Source organism: Falco cherrug, chromosome 11, assembly GCF_023634085.1.
Source record: "Falco cherrug isolate bFalChe1 chromosome 11, bFalChe1.pri, whole genome shotgun sequence".
Lineage (NCBI taxonomy): Eukaryota > Metazoa > Chordata > Aves > Falconiformes > Falconidae > Falco > Falco cherrug.
In genome coordinates this window covers 9,959,413-9,983,292 of record NC_073707.1, presented here as the reverse complement: position 1 = coordinate 9,983,292, position 23,880 = coordinate 9,959,413, and the positions used below count along the sequence as shown (strand labels likewise).

At 40.8% G+C, this 23,880-nt stretch overlaps 1 protein-coding gene across 2 annotated transcripts in view; it reads left to right on the top strand.

Moving 5' to 3' along the window:
- The window catches only part of LOC102055325 (glypican-5-like), a 390,460-nt gene that overhangs the window by 275,939 nt on the left and 90,641 nt on the right, over window positions 1-23,880 (top strand). For both annotated transcript variants that reach the window (XM_055723939.1, XM_055723937.1), the window contains one exon: window positions 13,255-13,405. In XM_055723939.1, coding sequence (XP_055579914.1) covers window positions 13,255-13,405 — 151 coding nt within the window. The remainder of the gene's footprint in view (window positions 1-13,254; window positions 13,406-23,880) is intronic.

The following is a 23,880-nucleotide window of genomic DNA, read 5'->3' as shown; positions in this document are numbered from 1 at the left end:
ATAATTAGTATCAGATGACCAAATACACAGCAGGGGTTCTTGCTATACTTCATGTTATGTTTCAGCAGCTAAATATAGCTGTATATACCTCAGAAATACTTAAAAGACCCTGACCGAAAAACTCCTCCAGATATATCAGTTGTGCCAGTGGTTCTTTACAGCCTCTTGCTACTTTCCAGTTTGGTTACAGTTGGTGCTTGTGTGTGTGGCTGCTGCCAGAACAGCCAGTGCTCAGGAGTCAGCGCAGCCGTGCCTGAGCTCTTGGAAAGGAGAGGAAGCCATGATGCAGCTGAGGGATGCTAGAAGTGTAAATTCTTCATGGTCTCCTTATGCCATCTCTGCCTTGTATTTCATGATTCATGGCTAAGAAAATGCCCAAGGCAGAATCAAGGCTGTGTAATGTGATTGCTCATGCATAGGATGAGAAGACAAGTGCATGGGAGTCTGCCTTTGTTTGCTTAGGTCATCCTTTGTCATCACAAATAATTGTACCTTCCAGAGCTGCATGTGAATACATGAACCCTTGTGGGGTTGAATGTACAGCAAGCAAGGCTGCTCCCGAGCCGGTATGTGGTTGAGACACGCCACAACTCGTTCTGCATTTCAGTGGTAGCTCCTCATCAGGAAAGAATGCTGATGTGGGCGCAGTGCTTGCTGTCAGTTCTAAAATCCTGTATCTCTCACTTGTAGCTTTTTGATTTAAAGCAACAGCTTATCCGGGTGTGTTTGCTGGTACTTGCTGCAGTTTCAGGCCACAATTACATGGGAGCAAAGCAGGATGTTCATACAAAATGCCAGCACTTGATACTAACCGTATCTCTTCCCAGAGGCAGCAGTGTGCCAGGTCTGGCAGGGCAGGCAGCCTACATGGGCAGCTTCACAAGCAGCGTAAGAGCTTTCCTGGAGCCATCTTAATGGTCCCTGAATAACATACCTGCCCATGAAAACGTCTGAGTTTTTCCAGTCTGCGTTTCTCATCTAGAGTGATGTACTGCCGACGAGCTCATCCAGGAGTTCCCAGACTGTGGGGAAATTGCTGATGTTCAGTGGTGAAATCACTGGTGTTGGTTCCTCCTTGTTTCCACTGAGAATCCTCTGCCTAAAGGATCGGAGTTGTACAAAAGCTGTGGGAGAGGAAAAAAGCAGTAGGCAAGCTTCTTTCTTCGGATGTCTAAGGTGGGGAAGAGAAACAGGTGAGATGACTGAACGGTCCTGGGAGGCCTTCAGTGTAGATTAATGAAGTGGGGAGAAAACTGTCCACTGGGCAGAGCTGCTAGGGGTCCAGGAGGGACCAGTCTCCAATGGAAGAAGAGCTTCTACATGTAATAATACATTTAAGCAGAAGTGGCCAAGAATCATCATGCTCAGCTGAACTGATGACCGTATTTAGGCAGGAAAGAGGATGCTGTTCCATGAGAAGGCAAAAAAAGAGATGGGTGGGCCACAAGTGAGCAGTGAAGAGGAGCTGGCAAGAAAGATTAAATACAAGAGAAATGGGCAGCAAGAACATCTTGCTGAGAAGGGGGAAAACAGGATATCAGCAGGATGCTTTGGTTTACATTGTCTTCTAGTGGTAGTTCTCGGGTCATTTTGCTGGGTTTTCACGTATTTCAAACTAGATTTCATTACAATAACAGAAGTCAGTTCCAGACCAGATCTCTATTGTCTTTAGTAGAGCTGCCCTCTTTTCTTTGGTCCTCTTGAACACTGCTTGAAATTTAGGTAAGGTCTACAAAGCTGTACAAGATTAGACTCTAATTTAGACCCATCATTGGAGAAAAGAGGATGATAGTTTTAATTTTAATTAAAAAAAAAATCTTCGGTGACATGAAAAATGAGATGGAGAAACTTCAGAAATCTCAGAAGAGACTTCAGTGAAAATTATTCTAATTGCTTAAATGGGAACTTTGTTACTTGTAGAGGAATCATTCTGAAATAGTAAGTGTGAAATGTAACTTGAAAACAACAGGACATGTGAGTGTTGTATGTATGTGCTGAGATGGCTTAAATGAATTCTGCAGTGAAGTGCTGGTAGCAGAAGTCTAGAGCCCTGTTCTGAACATTTCAGTCCTCACCCTGGAAACAGCAGTTCCTTTATATAGTGTGAGCGAGATATAGACAGACTTTCAAAGCCACTTTACATCCCTGGTAAATGTGGGCCAGTTCCCAGCCCTGACTTATAGGTATATACAGTACAGGGGAATGTGGTTATCAGTTTCCCTAGTGCGCCATGAGAAAGCTTTTGATCTTTGTGATCAGATTATCTTGTTAGTGGCTTTTGAGAAGGCAATAGGAGCAGATGATAGTCCACAAAGACAGATGCACTGACCTTTTTCCACTTACCGTGCCTGTTCCAAGCCTGAACACAATTTAAACCCATGAAGAGAGCTGTTGTCAGGCAAAGCAACTCTTCCTGCTCTTCAGAAATGTTACTAGTGATCTGCCAAGGCCGGTTGTTTGTTTGCCTTTGCGATGCATTTTAACCTGGTTTCGTAAGCAAGCACAGCTTACATAATGTGCTCTGCTGCATCCCTGCCTGTCAGCCTTCCCGCTCCCTCTGCATCTTTTTAACCCTTTAGCCAATTCGAACAAATCTAACAGATCCTGAGTTCTGTGAGTAGAGGAGAGAGCCTCACTGGCAAAAGCCCTGTATTGTGAACTCAGTCTTCGTGGCGTTAGAGAACCTCCATGGGAAGCCACCAAGGGAAAGGAAAGCCACTGGAAAAGCATCAGTGGCAGCTGCCACTTGCAGAAGTATCTGTTCTTCTCTCTTCTTCCCTTTTTAAATAAAAATGACTTAGCAAAAACATTCAGTCATACTGTTCTTAAATGTTACCACAAAACCATGGGATTACAACATCTGGAAAGAGAGTGTCTTTTTATCTGTCAGATTCATGCGACATGACATGTGTTTGTCTGTTTTATTACACCACCATGCTTTCCCAAATGGAAAAAGAAATCTGGGCTGGCCCTTCATGTGGAATAAATTGGAGCAGCTCCACAGAATTCAGTTTGCTGATTCATAGCAGCATAGGCTCTGATCCTTTCTTTTTCTGTACGTGTAGCACCTTCTAAATAATACAACACAATAAGAAATGTGATATTCAAGATTGCAGAGAAGTCTGATGGCACTGAGGCAGTGTGATTGTTTTTAGATGTGGCTTTGGGTTGCAGTGTCCTTAAAGCTAGTTAGCTTACGTAATAAATAATTCGTGATTTAGCTCCCGATGTCAGTACATGTTAAATGGATGACATTATTATCCATCTTCTTACCATATTTTCCATACTTTATTCTGTATTGTATTTTAGCACTCAGATGCTGGGATTTAGTGTGGAGAAGACTAAGCAGACCACTGCTTTTGTCATGTTTTCACATGAAGTGTCAAATCCAAAGGCTGGGTCTGTTTAGCACTGCCAAGTAATGAGAAGCTATGATTGCTCACAAGTCCTTCCAATGAAATGTCAAACTTTTCATACTATGAAAATGATCTTCACCAACACAAAGCTTGGAAACACATAATTACCCAAGAACACAAAAAAGAATTAACATGCACTGGAGCACGTCATGAACATTTCCTTCAGCAAATAAAAAAGTAATTGCTGTCAGAGTACAAAGCAAGGAGAAGGGTTGGCTCTGTTCCTTAGACAGTTTAGGCTGTCCACTGTTTGCTCACTTCACCCATGAACACATGCAGCTTAGCAGAAGGGTGCCATTCAAGGGCTGATGGAGTGCAACCAGCCTCCTGATTGCAGGCGCTTCTCATTTCACACTTCCCAAGCCTGATCAGACAGAAGGTTCTTGGCTATTATTAGAAGTCGAAAACCTGATGATTCAGAGCTTCTAGTTAAACAGGACTTCTGTAAACCACGTTAAGCCCTAGCAATAATTAATACATTTTTTTGAGCTGCATTTTGACTTCAGGCACAAATAAGAGGTGTCATTCTTAGCCTGGAAGAAAGAATGGACATAATTCAGTATGTGGACACAAATTTCCCATACAGAAATCAGACAAGCTAGGAAATAACACTCCTAATAGCTAATGGAAGTGGTTCTGGTTTGTGATTTTGATTTTACAAATCAATTTTCTAATATTAGAAACTAGCAGAGTGTAGAGACCCAGGATGGAAGTCCGGAAGAGACCTCCTGGAATATCACATATAGCTCATTGACATCAGAGGCAGCTTTACTCACAAATTTATTCAGCCAGGTCTTGCAAATGCTTGAGAATTTTTGTGCCCATCTTCCTCCTGGGAGGCTGCTCTCAAAACTCATAACTCTGACAGTTAAAAAGCGTGTTTTCCCCCTTTTTATTTCCACGCTGGTTTTATTCTCGGGTATCTCTCCATATTTAAGGGGAAGGCTAAATATGCTGATAGACAATAATCATATTCTCCCAGTCGTCTTTGTGCTAGGAAAAGCAAGCCATGCTCTTTCAGAGAAGACTTTGTTTTTTCTGGTCATTTTATTAACCCTCTGCAACAGTTATCCTGCTATAAACTCCTCCTTTCGAAGTATGGAGCTATAGTGTCGTAAGCAATATAGCACAGATTCATTGCTGAGAGCACAGGAGGCAATGCTTGCCAGGTCTGGCATCGTGCCTCTGTATCTCTGTGTGGCAGAGACGCGGTGTGTTCATCTCCTGGCCGCTTACCCTGCAGGGAATCGTGCCTTCTGGTCTAGTGCATTATTGTCATTAGTACAAAAAATAAGTACAGCTCCCACTGGTGATAGCACCATCCATCCATCTGATATGTGCATGTGTGACATGCCCATGTATCCAGAGATGTTGAGGCCCACATTCTTCTTGCAAGGGGCCACATCCCAAGAACTGGTGACCTTTCTTCTGAGTACCTTGGTGGCACTCTCAGCAACCCTGTGCCTCCAAAGCTGTTGCATCAAACAGCCAGTCCCCAAAATTAACTATTTTGAAGGGTCAAAGATCTTTTGTAAGCAACTCCTGCACACTCTTCACCAATAATTACAATGTTTACCTTATGTTTTTATTACAGTTGTTTACTGTTTTTGTAGGGTTTTTTTTACTTTAACAAGATCCAGAAAGTCTTAATATAACACAACAGGTTTTTTAGCCATATGCTCTATTTTCAGACTCCATGTACTGCAATTTAAAAAACAGATTTTATTTTTGGAAAAGACTACACTAAGCTAACAGTCTAAAGGTGAAATTCGTGCCTGTGGCAGGGACTAACCCGAGGTATATGTCTAAGTTAGGCACACTGGATATCAGATGAGAAAGATCTTTGGTGCATCACATAATACAAAAAAGTTACAGCCCAACACCAAGACAAGACATCAAGGAGAGGTGTCTGCTTGCCTCCTTGCCTCCTTGACCCAACTGCATTACTGAATTCAGATCAGGTTTTTTTTGATTCTCTTTAAACAGTTGTTGTGCTTGGTTAAAACAGATTATTAACTAGAATAAGTATTTTTTTATTTGTGTTCACTTGACATCATTCAAAATTAATACTTTTTCAGTGACAGTTTACCCGAACTGGTAATGAAGGTTTTGTAATAGTGATAAGATTCTGTGGATGCATATTCTTGTGGCTTATTCTCAGTGTGATCAGTAAATATGAGAACATATGTAGCTTTAATTGAATTCAGTGAATATTAAAGTGGTTATGGTGCTAGCACTCTTCTAGAAATACACTCACCTTTAATAAGCAGTTGAAAAACAGAAACCATAAACATAAAAAATAAAAGCATTAGTCCTGCAGTATAACATGGTGAATTTTAAAAAAACATTTTAGATTCCTGCTGAAATAATTCTATTACCTTGTGATCAACCAAGAAAGAAATAATTGCTTTTAGCTTCTCTACTCTGGGGTGTGGATCTGCAGTTGACTATCCAGGAAAGCAGAGAGAAACAGCCAGATGAGAGGAAGGACACAGAGAGGAAATGAAAAGCATTCAAAGATAAATGCAAGTGTGGATCCCTAAGTATCTAGTCTGTCACCTGGCAATAAAAATAGGAGGAAGAGGGTAACGAGTCAGTCTGCATAAACCAGGAGAACAAAAAGTAATCACAGGTAAAGACAGACTTATGCAAATACAAAGCATCAGGAACAGAGGATTGGAAAGTGTGCGTGGAAAAGTTAGGGCTGTAAAATTAGGAGGAAAAGTTATATATAGAAAATAAAGGAATGGTTGCAAGACACTTCCATAGAAACCATTAGAAGCTAAATCCATCGTACAAATACAGATGCTGTTTCAGAAAGGAGTAATTTGATGATTTAATGGGAAAAAAGCAAACGAAAACAAATAAAACCACCAATTCCATCAGCTATTTGGCTTGAAAAAGATGGATAGTCAGAAAGTGAATCCTAAGCTTCCCAAAAGACACGCAGTTCATAACAAAGATACTCAGAAACACAGTAGGAGAGCTGGTCAAATAATTAAAATACTTTGCACAAAAGAATTGTAGAATGAGGCAGAAGACAAAACCCAATATGTAAAACACATTAGAAGCAGGGGTGTCATTTCCCCTGCAACGTGTAGTGATCCTAAGGAAACTTATGTCACTGTTCCTCCTGCTGCTGGTGCGTGTGAGCCTGTTCTGCCATGTGAGCCTGCTCTGCCGGGCACCCCCTTTCCCCCTGAGGAGGTGGGGAACAGCCAGGTGGGGTGGGGGCTGCCCCCCCAGTTGGGCGCTTTTGCCTCTGTGCTTGTGGAACTGGGAGCAGTGGGGCTGGGGCAGGGGGTGGCAGCTGCCTCAACATTTGCCTGAGAGTTCAAGTACTCAGAGTTGCGTCTATCATTCAAGTGCATGTCCTGCATCACTTTGCAAGAGAACCAGAAACTTGCCAAATCTATCCAAAAGACGGCTCCATGGGGAGCTGCAGTGTCACAAAGGTAGAAGGAGAGCTGTGTGCATAGGTACAGAACTGGCATCGTTGTTCTGGGCATGGGCCATTCCAGGTATGAAAGTGCTTCCAGACAGCCTGAGAAACTTATGGTAGAACAAACCAAAAGAAACTGGGGAAAAAAAGATTATCAAAAACGGAAAAAGAGCTTCCAAAATGCTGTGTATAGCTTGAGCGGAGATACACTGGGGCAGAGGAGGAAGGGAGGGTGTCAGTCCCCACTTTGGGGGCACACATTTCCATGTGCTTGAAGAGAGCCTTCCCCCTTCACTTCAGATGTATCTATAGCAGGAGCACTGGCATAGCCAAGTATCACCAGTATCAGTGTAAGCAGACACAAGGTTCTTAGGCTAGAGAGAAGAACATAAAAAACCAAATCTACCAGTATTGGTCCAGTTCCCTGGCTGGAAGAAGTCTAGTCAGGAGAGACGTGAATGAAATTCTGAAACCATTGTCAGGCCTTAACTGTGTTGTATAAATTATGTATAGCTGTTCAGTTAAATAGAATAATTAATTCAGTTAAATAGAATAATATTGTAAAGGTGACTTGTAAGGCAAGATGCGTTAGGAAAGGTTATTGTAAGGATCTGAATAACTACAGCAGAAGGAAACCTGGGGGTGTCGGTTGCTGCAGAAGGTTAGATGCCTGGTTTTGTTAGCTAAAAAAAGGATTAAAGAATTGAGTTGTACTACCTCCTGGAGTTGTGCTACTCTCTGAAGAAACTAGAAGGGGATAATGCACTGGGCCCTTTTCGATTTCTGTGAAATAGAGACAAAGGAAGAACAAACCAAAGAAAATGTCTGACAAAACTGAAGACAAATAAGTTCATTTTGCTTGTTTATGCTGTAATATATGAATGCTGGATAAATTTGAAAAGAGGAAGCAAAAGCAACTGCCAAATGCTTTTAAAAAAGGAGCTAAGAGTGTATGTGGAGGAAAATTAACCATAAATGTTATCTCAAAGGAGAGGACCCACTTGGAATAAGCATATATATGGCGGTTATGTCTAAAATTTGTTATGTTCTATTGTTTTGTGAAATGACAGAACATCTGCTCAGTCACAAGGCACCAGTAAAATGCAGCTTTATGCCTAAAACAATATGTCAGACCCTAAACAAAAAATGTATATAATAGTCTAAAAACAAAGATGCATTGTCTTTTTCAGTTGTAGTCATTTCTGACCTAATAATGGTTTAGAAAGGATTTTTTATTTTTGAACAAAATGAATGGAAGGATTGAGTCATTTATGACTCTTTTCAAGATTAGGCTTTGTACATTATTTGTGCATAAGCTGGCAAAATGCTTTGTCTTTGCAAATCATATTTATGTCACTAAAGCACTTTTTGAAAGGCAGCTACTTGTAAATACCTTGAGGAAAGATGCTTAGCTTACAATTTCTTAATGCAGTATATAATCAGCCATTTTTTGATCCCTGTGAAAACACCAGCAAGTGATATGTCTGCTCACATGATGAGTGGACAGAAGTCAGATTTCACCTCAAAGCTGTCTTTTCAGAGAGGAAAAGTATTCACACTGAAATCTGTCATATAGAAAGCTAATTAACAAATCCCACAGGAAACAATTATTGTATGGGATTTGTCTCTGAATATTCCAAGCACACAACTTTTCAGTGGTTTTATTCAAAAAAGTGCATTCTCTTAGATTTTCGTTGTTATGTTTGCTGATCTGAAAAGTCTGAAACTGTGGTGCAAAATATAATTTTAAAACCTATTTTCTGATGAAATGAGTTTATTATCCTACAGCTTGGAGTCATCCCCTCTGATATACATGCATATACGACCCCTCAGAAAATAGACTAATCAATGAAATGCATGAAAACTGGCACTCTTAAAGAGTAGTTCTCACAGAGCTGAACACTTATTATTTAATTAATGTGTGGAAGTATCCAACTGGAACATATCTTCATGAAAAACCACGAGAATAAATGTCTATTCTAACCCACCTGTGGTCAGAGGGAGAATTAGGGTTAGGCTTATCATAGAAAGCTCAGGGGTTGTGTGTCACATACTCCTGGAAGCCTCTGAAGTCAGAAGGACTCTTTTATGTGACCAGGAATGTGTGTGCTACATCAACAAGTAATAAGGGAGAAAGAGAGCAACCATTCTCATACGACTTCTTTCTTCTCCATAAAGCCATACGTCAGCAGAACTTTTTTTTTTTAATGTCAGTCAAGGTTGGGAACTTTGCTGGAATAAATCAAATGCCTGAGGATAGTCATCTGTATCTGACTCAGACCTGAATAGTAATACGTGATTTTTACCTTTCAGCTGAATCAGATAGAAATACTAAAGCTTTCCCACAGGAAGATGGTATAGTTTCTCAAAAAACTCTTTAGAGGTTTGTAAAGCTGATCCAAAGCCTGTTGCAGTTGGGAAAATTCCTGTTTGGAGTCAGTTTTCAGTTGGGATGTACAAATCTTACTGATCTATTTATATAACCTTTTCATGAGTAAAAAAAAAAAAAAAAGTCTTTCAGTTGTGACAAGTACTTGAAAACCTAATTGTTAAGCTGTTAAGATTCCAGTATTTTATGGAGTCTTAGGCAGCAGATACCTTCTGCTTTGTGGAGGTAAAGGTACAAGCTCCAGTGCCCAGCCTGAAATCCATTGCAATTTTTAACCAAAGCATCAGTTCTCGGCATCAAGACATTGCGCTCCTGGGCTGGAACTATTATGCAGAGCTGCCAGAGATGGCTGGATGGCGTTGCGCATCAGCAGGCAGAGTGTAAGTCAGCAAAATAAGGCTTGTTTAAGAGTGGGTTTTAATGGAAATGTCATGACTGACTCCAATCTCTGATTTCCAGTGTTAAATATGTGCAAGGGACTATTATTCTCTCTAGAGCCGTCTGTGAGGAAGCAGAAAGTTCTAGTGACTGGTGGCAGCAGCTAGGAGAATTGTTCAAAATCTTAACAGATCATGGCTGTCTCTGAAGACACCTTGAACCTTCGTATGACCTCCAGCTCCTCTGTTGGAGACCTCTTAGTCCCCTAGCCACAAAGCATTACAGGCATTCCCTGTCCACACCCATCTTCTAGACCTAGCAGAGCTTAAGAAAAAGTGAAGGTTACTGTCTTTCACTATGAACTTCTGCTAAAGCTCCACCATCCTAGTCCATCCTGATGCAGTCGGTGCTATTTCAGTGCAGTCTCAGGCTTTTGAGAAAGGTTTCTATGATTGTATGAAAAAAGGAGATGGAGAAATGCTGGCGTAAGCTTTGCCGTCACACGAAAACAGTGATCTCTCTAAAGTCATGTGGCCGTTGCTAAAGGAGAAGTGTTCCTTCAAAATTTGGAAGAGAGAAGGTTGCTAGGTCAGAAGTCACTGTGCAGTGGTGACATTGCCTTCTCAACAGGGCTGCACAGTGGGGGTGGGGCTCCTCACTAAAGTGCCTACACTATTGGGTTCATAGGTAAACTGCACAGAGTCAGGCCCTGATCCGTCATTGTAGGTGAATGGTGGCCACAGATGGAAAATTCATTGGAACAGATTGGGAAAGGGTATACAAGGTGAAAAGCACTAGTAGGTTGCACCTGAGTTGACTTTTCAGTGGTAATGTTGAACTTGTATATAAGGGTTCTGTGTAATTTGACGGCCCTCTCTACTGGCAAGCCAAGAAAGAGCTGGGTACGCCTTCTTTAACGTGGGCAGGAGACACAGATCTGGGCTACAGCTTACCTCTTGTTGTAGCAAAGGCACTAAAAGCCCAGGAGTCTGTCAAATGCTGCAGCGCACCGTGTTGAAAAGCTGAGCTTGTTTCTCAGCCTTTGTCCAAGAAGGTGGTGCACGTTCAGTTCAGGTATTTACTTATTTTGAGCAAAGGTCAGGATTGAGCCACGCGTGCTGAATGAAATCAAATTTTTGAAAAGAAAGAGTACCTGAACAGGCAATAAACATTTCTGCTTTGACTGGCAAGCAATCATTAAAAGCCTTTATTAAATTTTGCATCTGTTCTGTTCACCACTTAGCCATTTCTTTTCATTCTGCAGGATTATAACTAAGGGTGAATGAGTCTTCTCTAATATGGTCAAAACACAGTAACACCGTGAAAGAACTGAGTTGTCTTTCTCCCTCGTAGGCAAATTTTTCCAATTGTTTAACAAAATGTTGTTTTGTATTGTCATGGCATCAGTCTTTACGCCTGTGAATAATGAGGCTCAACATTAAGCAACTTGTTTATAAAAAACAGTCATGCAGTAACAATTAGAGTGTTTAATGTGCTTCCCCACTAGAGTCCGTACCCTCTCCTCCCACTTACTGATCTTCCCACTGCAGTGTGAAGTTATTTGTGTCTTCAGAATGAGCAAACAGATCCTTTCAGTGAAAGGGTGAAAAATTTCCTGAGTTCTGCCATATAGAGGTTGGCATCTGCTGTTCCGTAGAACAGGATCTCTGCTGCACTGATCCAAGCATTTGTCAGCCCCAGAGTGGAGGATGGCAGCTCGCAGTATCTGAAGGAGACTATCACACAAAGCTTCCCACTACAGAGAAACTGCTGCATCCGTCATCATCCTTTCAACCCAGTTAATACAGTTGTATTAGCCCTGTGCTCCAGTTCCTCCCACAGCTCCCAGCCCACCTCCTTTTTAGTGTGAAATCTGTTTGAATCTTCAAAGTAGCTACATTTCAAAATACATTTTGCTCAGTACCAAGAATAATCACAGTCCTCTGGGGTAAAGCAGATCATAAAGCCTGAAATGGATCTGCAGTACTTTGGGAGGGAGATACTTGTGATGAAGGGTGTTGGATAGATTCAGAACCTGACTGGCTTTGAGAAGCATTACAAAGTCTTCCTATTTGGTTAAAATATTTCCACATAACTAGAATAACAGGTCCTAATCGTACTTTGTCATCCCATAACAGCAGAGGTAACACAAAAAAGGTTTTCATATTCCAAAAAGGAGACAAACAAGCCACTGCCTTTGAAAACAATATTCATACGTGTTGTAGATGGAGTTTCAGTTATGTGAAAGAAGTGGTCAGAAATACTGGAGCAGCTCTTTCCTTCACGTAAAAGCAAAACCCGCACCCTGCAATATAATTTTCCAGCAAGATTCAGAAAGTGAATTGGTCGTCACTCACAAAATGGGAATGGGAGATACGGGGGAACGGTAACATGGCAGTAACCAGGGCAACTCAGCCAGGTTGCAAAAAACCCCACTGAGTCAGGCTATTTCCCTGTCACTGGGCTGTAGGGAAAGCTGGGCTGTCGGGGCTTCTCTCTGCAGAACTGTCCCTAACGCCCTGAACTGCCCCTTGCACAAGCAACCGCCAATACGAGCTGTTGAGGGAAGGGTGGCCACCGAGGAGCGTGGAGCACCTCGGTTGTGACATGTTCTACCAAACCAGCACAGCTCCAACAGGAGAGGTGCCTTGTGGCTCCACGAGTAGGTGCTTCTCTCAGGTGTAGGGGACGGGTTCGGTTTCTCCAGAATCATCCTTCCTTGACAAATGCCCCTTAGCAGAATGTATTAGTCTAAGCCCGTTACTCTATTTCTTCCCAGCTAGTGGTCCTCTTGTTCCCGGGATGGGCTGGGTTTAGATCCACTGAAAATTAAATGTTGTTTTTCAGGTTTTGGAAATACCAATGAACTGACAAATTATTTATTCCTATAGCACTAATAGTAGGCAACTGTTCATGGTGATAGAAGGAGAAAGAGTTACCTAAAGATCAAAAAGATGAGTTTGGGGAGTAAATAGGTTGGCATGTTCAGTGTGATCTAGTATGATGCATTTAGATTTATTTTAGAAAAGGCTTTCTTATACTATACTTAGTCCATCTTATACTATACTTGGACCAAGAAATATATTTCAGGTGAAATCTAATGAACAACTTGCAGTGGGTAAAGGCATCTTAAATGACACCATCTTAAAAATATATCCAGAGGCCAAAGTTTCCAAATGACAAAGCCCATAATAAAAAGTAGCAAATACCCGCAGCTCTTCAAAGGTTGTCAACTATATTGTGGTCTTCAATTGTAAATAACCCAAAATAAGTAGTCAAGACATCTGGCAGGTTGTACCATCATTAACTGGTGGTCTCCAGACCATGGTTTACAAGAGAAAAAGCTGCAGGACCAGAGCTCCCTATGATGGTATTGGTAGATGTGGTGTTTTCAATTAAAAGTTTGATATCAAGTGTCCCTGGTCATCTGTGCTGGAGAAAATGTGATGGTATAGTCTGTTATTCCAAAATATTGGGATGTCATTGCCAGAAACAACTTCCAGCCTGAGAAGCTGTTCTTGAAAGTGAATGAGAAAGTGATTGTTCTTTTATAAACCCAGCTTGGTCACCTGAGGTAGGAATGTGTAAAAATTCTGACTGTTGTTGGTTTTTCGCTTCTTCCATTTTAGTTGGATGCTGATAAGGCAAAACTGAAACTGGAAAGATGGGCTTCCCGGGATGTTGGCAGTGGGGGTGGAAGAAGTGAAGAGATGGAGTCAAGCGGGGATTGTGATGATGAGGATGGCTGTCAAGGATCCGGTGACAGGATTCACACAGCAGGTAAATACAGTTTTTATAGGCACCTACAGAGCTTAGAAATTCATAAATGTCACAATTAGGTGGACAGAGCTAAGACTTGCAGTGCTAGAATTACTGTCAAAATCCTACTAAATTCGAAGGATTTGAATCTTAATCTGTGAAGAGCTGCAGTAAAAATAGAATGATACAGACACTAACCCAATATAATTCAACACTTTGCGTGCAGATTAAAGACTTAAATTTAGAGTAATATCTGCAATGAAATCTAGATCACAGAAATACTGCAAAAGCCTTCCTAGATAATGTGGACTCTTCAAATAAATAGAAAATAAATGTCCTTATAGACTGTGCTAAGTGTTAACATAAATATTTATTTGTTGCATAATGGTACTGAAGGTGATCCAGACAGAGTTGACTGAAGGATGTGTTCTTGAAAAAACACATGAAGTACTGGGTTTTTTTCCAGTGGTGAGCTGCTAGTCAAATAAAATTTCTTGATAGTCTCAGATACGCATTCTGCAATACTTATTCATGAAACTACTTGGATAATATGTCATCAAATGTAGAATCAGCATCAGAATCTAACTTAACTTCCACCAAAATACTGGCAATATAATACGTAGTTAAGTCCTTATTATAGTAAGTCAATAAGAAGTAAGATGTTTCTAAATCCTTGATATTATTGGTTTATCTTATCTGGAAGGTCTGATTCATTTCAGTTCATCATAATGTAACTGCTTTAATTACCATAGTGTGTGTAAATGTAATTGTGTTTGGCTGTGCAAGTGTATGAAATACAGGGATAAGAGCGTTGAAAAATAATGCTGATGATGTTTGGAACTCAGGTAAATTTTAAACTGCTGCTTTGTTCTACTGAGATAAACAAGTGCCTCTTCCTTGTCCCTTTACCACTAAGTGGAGAGTGGGAAAAGGTATCTCATATTCAAGTAAGGCTTGCAAACAAGCTGTGGTTGGTCTGTAGTCAAGATTTCAGTCGTTCCTAGCACAAATATTTGTTCAGGAAAACCAAGCTTAAACATGTACTTGGAAATGTGTGCAAACTGATAGATTTGGTTTGAAGTACCAGGTTATTAAATACCTGCAATTTATTGGTGGTGACAAGCTGAATAGGCAAGGTGTTATCACACAGGGACAGTATTTTTAGAAATTATTAAGTGATTGGAACTAACAGATTGAGTAGAGATTTTCACTGTCTGCTCACGAATGTTTTTGAACCAGAAGAACTTTGATACACCATTGTTTTAAAACTATTTGCTTAACTTTGTCATTGTATTATAAACATAAGCAATGGAAAGACTGCTAGATGTTTTGGGTGCTAGGGATCAGTATGCTTTCCTCTCTTTGTGGGATAATACAAGCAAAAGCCAGGTGCTAACTAATCTTCAATGGACAATTAAACTATTAATACACTCTTTTGGGAGGATGTGTATGCGTGCTTATGTGGACAATGGCAGATTTCAGGTGTTCAAAACTAAAAAATGGAATACTTGCAAGACTTGACTTACAGCTGGCTTTAATAATGGAAAACTCCTTTAATGTCTCTTTTTTGCCTTTTTTTGCAATCTATTTAATTAAAATATTTTGTGCTGATATCATCCCGGATTTAAAAGAATTATATAACTAGCTGTTTCAGAATTTAGTTGGGTTTATATCCAATTAAAAAGGTAATTACAATTAATTTTAGAAAATGGTATTGATTCATAACAGTAAGAATAAGTATTTCATCATGTGACAATAGTAATGCTGTTTCACAATTAGCTTTAAAATATTGTACTGAATGCAAGCCACTAGCAGTAAATCTGTTTTGCATATCTGGTTACAATTAAGAGATAAAATGCAGTAATCTCATTATAGAGCTTCTTTGCTTTAATAGAATGTTAAAGAAATAAACAAACATCAGATTAGCTGAATTGCCTCTTGCTGCATGTCTGTAAGATGGTGTTTCTAATTGTACAGCTTGTAAATTTGCTGTATTTCCTAAACTTAAGACCTGTCAAGTATATCTAACTGTGGTTTTGTAGAAGCAGAACATGACAACATTGACTATTCCTTGCTTGCTTGAAGTACACAGTGAATTGAGATATGAGTTGAAGCTAAAGCTAAATCCCAAATAAAACCCTGATTTGAAGTGTAGTAGAGTCAGTTGGAATATTCGCTTTGACTACGGCAGGTATGGATGAGACACAAATGATAGCTATAAAATGTCACCGACCTCATCAGCGCATGTTGTAGGAGTCATATAGTAGAACAAAAGGAATAAAAAAAGGAATAAAAGCCTTTCAAAACAGAGACTTTTTGGCAGAGCAGTCATGCTTTTAACTACAGGTCCATGGAAAAGAGAGGAAAGGATTTCCATGTCAACCAATAAACTGCTGAATTTAAAATGTAGTAAAAATTTACCACATCTGTCATTGAAACCTATATGAAAATGACATTTATGATTTATACGTTGAGAGCATTGCAAAAGACTCAGATTGCTTTTAAATCGTTTCTGAACCCTCATTCCTTTCTACCTCCCAGAAAAAAAAAAAAAAAAACCCAAACACCTTTACATTAACAGTAAATTGCCAGGAGTTTCATCAATATCTAGGTTACCATCTTCAAAACATTTCTGTTCGTAACAGTTCACAGATCCCCCCCAGGCAGGGTGCATTGCCTTCTCCCCAGTTCCCTTTTCCAAGTTGCTAACACAGGGCCTGGCTCCTTGGGTTTAGATTTCAGTGTGTACCACGCAGGTAAGCACAGCAGCGATCCTCTGCCTGTATATTCCAGCCAGGTCCGTTGTACATATCCTTGCCCACCCCCACCCCCCTTTTTTTTTTTTGCTTGGGGATCACTGTCTGTGTATTTCAGCTCACTGTGCAACGGATAGTAAAATCCTGTCCTTTTGTTTGTCACCTTCTAGCCTTTGAGAATCATTTCTGCCTATCAGTTCATTGTTTTGTTTTACGTCCTCAGTTAAGATATGTGGCTATTATTTAGTGCTGGTTTGTTGTTTACCTTTGTTACAAGTAAGTGTTTGCTCGCCAAATTCATTGTTCTCTAAAAAGATCAGCACTTAGTCCTGTAATGATAATGGCCTTAATCATCTATTCTGTATCATGTGTGTTTATCCAAATGATTTCATACAAACAAGATAAGCAAATTCTCAGGAAACCAGCGTTCTCTTAGGAAATCATGTATGGTAGAACATACTTTAAAATGTCATATTCTCACAGGCCTCACCAATTACCACAAGTATCTCTTCTTGGGGAAAGCTGTGGAAACAGCACTATTGCTCAAGCAGACCCATGTGTTACTTGTTGGCAAGTACCAAGTTTTTAATGACAACATCTGTTAATCATCTTCGAACAAAGCTTTGTTAGGAGGGATTTAAGAAGAGGAAAGCAAGCCATATAAATCTTGAGCATGGATGGGGAAGTTGCTCTGTGATTTTCACTGCTTCAGTCCTGCAGGTTTCTAGGCAGAAGGGCAAAGCAGCATCTTGGTCTGAGCATCGCTTAGTGCTGTGTGCTTGCATAAGCAGAGTCTTGCATGAACTTCGATCATAAGATGAGTCTGCTGGTGTAAGTGCTTATTCTTACACCCTTGCTGGAGGGGGGGGGGGGGGTGGTGGCGATGCAAAGAATGGTGATTGCTCAGTGCCCTGCAGGATCGAGCCACAGGAAGATTTACTGGGAGAGGGAGTAGCATCCTGCCGTTTGTGAAAAGACAGACCAACAGATTCACATTGTGTCTTGCCTCGCTGCTGTTGGGAGGAAAGGAAAGATGTTTCAGTCTGCTCAGTGAAAAGTGAGAAGGAATTAAGTGCAGGGGATTTCCCGTTCCCAGGTGCATAGCTGTATGTTGCGATGAGGCCTCACCCAAGCAGTGACAGCCAACATTAGATCTGTATTCAGGGAAATAATCAGGTGATTAGCCATTAAACAAAGTGCAGAGGAAAAGTTTTGCCTCCAGGGAGGGACCCGAGTTTGGTGCAAGCTCAAAGTTACTCATGTAGAGCTCTAGGCTTTGTGGAAGTTGAGGAGCATTACGCTGAAGAAAGCTTGTGCCGCACCTCAGGTCTCAGGTCCGTCTGCACGCCTGTCTGCAGACGGGAAGGACAGCTGGATTCCAGGGCTTGCTCACTAGCAGGTATCACCGTACTTCATCTGAAGCTGTACGTTTCACGTAACCATTGTAAGACAGAAATTAAGCCAAGCTTCTTCTAGAGGAGCCTGATACACTATTGTGCAAACTCGCTGGGAAGGTGGCTCGTGCTGGACTGCAGCTGTCCTGTTGCTGGCAAAGCTGACAAACAGCACCGGTTAAGGGAAACATATGGTTTAGCCTACCCTTGGGCCTTCCCCCGCTGCACATAACAGGCAAAGCCAAAATGTGTGGTGTGTGTGAGCTGCAGGCTTTGCACCAGATTCACCTCTCCATGGGTACGATCTATATATGGGCCAAAATACTCAGCCCTCGGCTGGGGCATTGTTAACCCTGTGCCTTCTGACATGCCTTGAAAATTTAGATCATTGGGAAACGGAGACATGGATCTTACCTTTCCCCTGGCTGGCCGCCTGCTCCACGCAGAGATGGGCTTCTGCTTTGTCCCCATCCCAAAAGCAGTGGGTTTCCACAGAATAGCAAGAAGCACCTGACCAGCGTGGACCCTTAGGCACAGCAGATTTTAAACACCACTTTAAAATCCTATCTGTCAGTGCAGGCATTCAATAAACAAACACATCCTATGACATCCCAGCCAGACTTTGAACATGACTATGTGTCAAATGTGCTTTATTGCTGTGATTTTTGCCAAATGCTTATCTAATCCAAATAATGGTTTTCTTCTGTACTCCTTCCTAATGCTTTCATGAAACTGCCTCCCTTTAATAAGAACTTTCTGATTTCAGACATCTCTCTCAGTCAAATATCCTGCTTATTGTCACATTTCAGTGCCCGAGTGGGAACCTATAACAAATTTACTTTGTTAGCACATTCAGATGACACGATTCCAACCCTTGACTTTCTTCCTGGCTGTTTAGACACTCCAAAGCTTCAGTGTATCTTTCTGCTGTAGACAGAATATCAGAAGAGATTATCCTGGTTGTAGATTTCTTCTTCAGGGCATGTGAGAAGGATATGGTTTTGCCCCAGCATGCCTTTGTAAGTGCAGACCAGTAAATTTTCTTCTTTTTTAATGTCTTCTGCCTGATCTGTATCTGCTCTTCAACAGCTATGGAAAGTTAATGTATTTTTCTCACTGCTCATGAATGTTTTCATTATCAGTTTTTTTCATTTTGAATATCAAGATTCTTTTATCCTTTATTATGTTATCATTCTCGCAGCTTGTCTGTCTTTTCTAGGCATCAATATTACTGTATGAGCTGTCATTTTAATCATACTTCATTTCCATTCACTATGTTACAGGATGCACTTGCACTTGTATTTATCCAAATATATAATTGTACAGCTGCTGATTTTGTAATTATTAGCACAAAACATCAATATTCTGAGATTATAGTATCTGCTGGCAGTCAGCCATGCTCATCAACTTCTCATCGCCACACGTCTTCACTTCCCTCACAGATGATCCTAGCTCACAGAAATACTGCATTTTCAGTGTCTTCCATCTTCCTGCCTAGAGAAACCTCTCCATCATGCCTCGTCCCCATCCCACTGCCTCACGTAGCCATTTTCCTACATTCTTTGTGACACAAGACATTTTGTCTCCAGCTTTGTTTTTAGAGAGCCTATAAATTCCCTTATGGCCTAGCGTAAACTCCTGATTTTATCCACGAAATGGCAGAGTAACAATGTAAGCCCTTATATAAGTTGATTTTTGAGAAAACTCAGTGGTTTCAAAGCTTTATGTTTGTCATTTGGTGGTTCTAGGTAGAGATGAGCACAAGCAAACCCTGCCAGAGGGCCTTCAGCACCTCTGGGGGGAAGCAGGAGGTAGTTCCACAGCTGCAAATTTCTGGCTTTGGCTTCTCTTGTAGAGATAGTTTGGGAAGAGACACGGGAGCAAAGAAAAGCCAGAGAAACATAAACAAACAGGCTGAAAAGTACAGATTTTGATTAATGCTCACTGAACCTGGTAGGCTGTGGTGCTGAGATGAGTTCCGTTGGACGCGTGGTGTTGCCACGCTGTGGTCTTATCGGTACGCTTTGCCAAGTGTTCCTCTGGGTGACAGTGACATCTCCTACAGCTGTTCTGTGCAGATAGGATCCAAAAGCAGCTGTGAGGGGGCTTCTGAGAAGGGGATAGGAAGAGAGAGCACAGGGGCTGGGGTGAGGAAAAATTTCCCCACCTTTCTATCCCTGATTAAATCTATTTTATAATCTACTGACACAGGGAAAAGGTATTATGTGTCATTTTCCTGTCCTTCGTTGCACAGTATAATTGAAACTGAAATGCATATGAGAAGAAGAGTAGAATCATTCCTAATCCTTCCTCAACCTCAGCATTCACATGACACTTTGAGATGGAAAGGAAAGGATTTCAGTTTCTTCCATTTTTCACTCTTAGACCTGAGGTGAGAGAGTTCCCAGTACCATCAGCCCTCCTGCTTGCATCCATGTAAGACGGGAGTTTGCCAAGTTGTATAAATGACTTTTTGCATGACAAGGTCAGCACGTCTCCTGTAGGACTTTCTCCTAATGCTAAGCAGAACGCTGGCTACACGAATAACAGACCGAGTGCCAGTGCTGTGGCTCTCTCAGAAGCTTTGGTACTATCATGGGTACCTTCAAAGAGGTAAAAAGGTAATTGGGAAAATGTAATTTTATCATTTCACTAGAGAAAAGTAAATTATAGCAAATTTTTGATCATTTTAGCACCATTTAGACAGAATTAAAAGGTAAAATTACTTTAGTTGCTTAGGCTATGAAGCCTTCCAATGCGCTGTTCCATAAGGGGAAATTAAACATTGGAGAGATCAAGATAAAGACATTTGAGGCTTAACTGTTTGCAGTAATTCTGTGCAAGCAGTCATCAGAAGGCACATTGTAGATCACTGAAGGGTAATGTGTGTTTTTACCAACTTTCTATTAAAAACATTACCTGTAATCTGTGTCCTTTGAATGCGCTTATTACAGCAGAACTATTTTTACTAACTTGGTCAGCAGTATTTTATCTAGTTGCTTTCCACAGGAGCAACTCGATGTGTACATGTATTTCTGAGATGTGTTTTGAAAACAGCCCTAAACTGAAAACTCACTGGTCTCATTTTCCAATGAATTCCCGCTCACCAGCATTTCTCATCTGTTTTACTAAAATGGACTTCTTTTAACCAAAAATATCACAAAGCTGAATGGTCCCAAAGCGGAACAACATACTCAGACCAGAAAGAGCATGAATAAAAAGAGGCAACTTGGTATGTGATGGCTAAAACTATGCGAAAGACCAGTTTCCATGAAAAATTGCCATACTAAACACATGAAGCAGAACATACAGTTTTCTTCAAGCCAAAAGCAGTCTGCAGGTAGATACTTTGACCCCCCCACTCGTAACACATACTTCAGTGAAAGTCATTTGCAAGCATCAGGCTGGCACCCAGAGTTTAGAGGCCAAGCTAAATGGAGAGTAAAACTGATCCTCCTTGAGTAACTCTCATGAGCTGTGTGATTTAGATCCTTCTGACAAGAAATTCACTTAAGAGCTGTAATATCTCGGTCATGCCAAGTGGTGATAGGATGAATGTGAAGGCTAAGGCAATTTGCCCCCAAAACGCCATAAAGCCAAAATTAATTAAGAGGAGTTAACAATGAAAGGTTCTTCAAATTACTTCGAAATAGATAACTCGTATAACTTAAAGGAAGCTCGGTTTAAAATGCTAATGCCATTACGCTGTAAGTTATCGAAACAATCCTGCAAGTCTAAGGAAAACGTTCACCTGCAAGTTAGTCTTCATGCCACACAAGGGAACACTTCCCCGGTCACAGCTAAGTGACAGTGATGTTAGTGCCCGCTCGGCGTGTCGTGTCTTTCCTCCTCCTCTCCAGCCCTTGCCTGTGCACCAGAGAAAGCAGGAGGAGAGGGAGGAATTAAATACAGTGAATTGCTGTGCCACTTAAACCCCACACAGGTTTGAAGCATTTGCCCTGGTACTTTGTTTTAGGATTTTAGTAATATCCAGAGCTTTAGCTGTGAGAAGCAACGTGTCTGCCTGGGGAGATATCTGGTGGAAAAAGCCCCACACATTTCTCTAAGGAAGGAGGATAGTAAAACCAAACCTAGGACCTTGTTTGTCCCACAGGTAAATTATCCCAGGTTAATTAAGGTAAGGTTATGAATTACTGCAACCTTAAAGGCTTTAAGAAACCCTCTGTCATCTCTCATTGCATACAAGAGGTGAAAGGCAGATAGCACAGCTGTTTGGCAATGGAAATAGAACCGAAAGTCACTAACATGAAAATACACTTTCTGTTTCTCCCTGCTGCCACCTTCCCTTGTTTTATGATTCATGAGGAAAGCCTAAGCGGCTGCTGTTCTTTAAAGGAAAAGAATTGCTTTGGGTTTTTTTCCCTCCCTCCCTCCCTCTCTTCAAGCACTGTTTCTTGGAGGTGTTTTGGTCTTTGCTTGTAGGGATAAAATGCCTTGGTTACACCAGTTATGCATTTTGAGGTTTTCTATTCCTTGATTGTCCATCTTAAGGTATAATAGTACTCTTTAGAAGAATGCTGTTGTGCCTGAAGCCAACAGATAGGCCATCAGAATGTCTCAGCTGAGAAATTTAGGATCAAAACAATACCCTGAAAGAAAGCGCAGTTTAGTTTTACAGTAACAGAGAGCACGGTACAAATGCTCTGTACTCCATACGCAATTTACTACAAGAACAGAATTACAGGCTGAAGTATGACATATCAACAGGATCGTGAATTTATAGGGCTAGATCTGGCTGCCTTGAGATCAAGGTACTCAAAATAAAGCAGCTGATGATTTTGCACATAGTTAAATGCCGTTCTTGAAGAGTTCAAAGATGAGGCACGTTATTCCTCAGCAGGTGATTTTGCATCAGGTTCATTCCACGGTGCCTCCTGTCTACTGGATTTTAAGAGTGTTTGTTTCCGTCCTTCGATCCTGAAAACAATTAAGTAATATTTTCCTGCAATTTAACACTTCCCAGGATGAACAGGACAGTTGACATCTTTCAGGGGCATTTTAGGGTGTTGCGAGGTTCAAGGAGACTATAGACATGTGCCAGCCCCAAACCCAGGGACTGGATACAACTTGCAGAACAGTGATGTTAGAAACCCATTTGTTTCTGTATGACGTCCTGGGGTGTGGAGCCTGGATCTGTACAAACAGGGTGAAGTCTCTAAATTATGGATTGCTGAGGGTCTTTGTCATAGTTGTCAGTGGTGGAAAAGTCGGCTGGATACAGAATCCTACAGCACTACTTCTAACACTGGTTTCAGTCTGGTTTCCTCTGTTTGCCTCAATTAATTACCCCTCACATATCAGAAGCTTTTTTTTTTTTTTTTTTTTTTTCCAAATTACATCTCTATTCCTAGTTCAGGTTCCTGAATATCACAATCAGGAAATGTTTCCCATCCTTGTCTTCCTGTCTTTTGGGATTGAGACAGATTTTCTAACATTCTTTAGGCTGTCGTCCTTAATCAGTCTCTCAGCCCCTCCCCATTGTGCTTGTTCTGCTGTCAATGTCTAATAGTTTGTCAAGCCATATTTGAATTACGTCTGAAATTAAATACCATAAGGAACCAACCAAACTTTGAATATGACAAGATGATATTTTGAAACTAAGAGATTTTTTTTTTTTTAAATCTATTGAGGTATCTTGTATCATATTTGAATTTGTTCATCTTCTAAATAAACACTTCTGTCACATTTGCAAATTAGTCTTCATTTCAGAGAGATTTAAGTCCGTTTCCTATTTTAATGCTTTCTGGCCAAATGCTCATTCTTGATCTAGATAAGGTTTGCACAAGCAAACCTACCTTGCACAAATGACCTACCTGGGTAGCAACATTCCCCAGGGAAGGAGGAGACCCAGTTGTCTGGTGGTGTTTAGAAGAAACATAACTGGCATTTTGGAGGAGGTGAAAGCAATAACTGTATATTCTAGTGAGCAAATACCTGCTTTTGAATAAGCAGATCGTATGATTTCTGGCACTGTGCAGATCATAATTCTTATCTGAAGTCCAGATGAAGCATGAATGTATAACAGGCACGATTCAGGTATCATATGAGGGAAATAACTACTCTTTCAAACTTTATTCAAATTAATTGTAAAAATCGTTAAACGTTATCAAAGTCACAGCATTAAGCCATTGACCAGCAAATTGTTGTCCACAGCAGTTAATTCACAGAGAGAAGCAGGACTAGATCAGTATGGGCCGTGGAAAACCCTTTGAATCGCCAGAAAGTCGGTACATTGAAAACAACTGATGAAGGGAGTGAAATTCCCCATTGTGCATGGCCAAAGCTTAGCCATTATTTGGACAGAGAACCTCAGAAATTCTCAGCT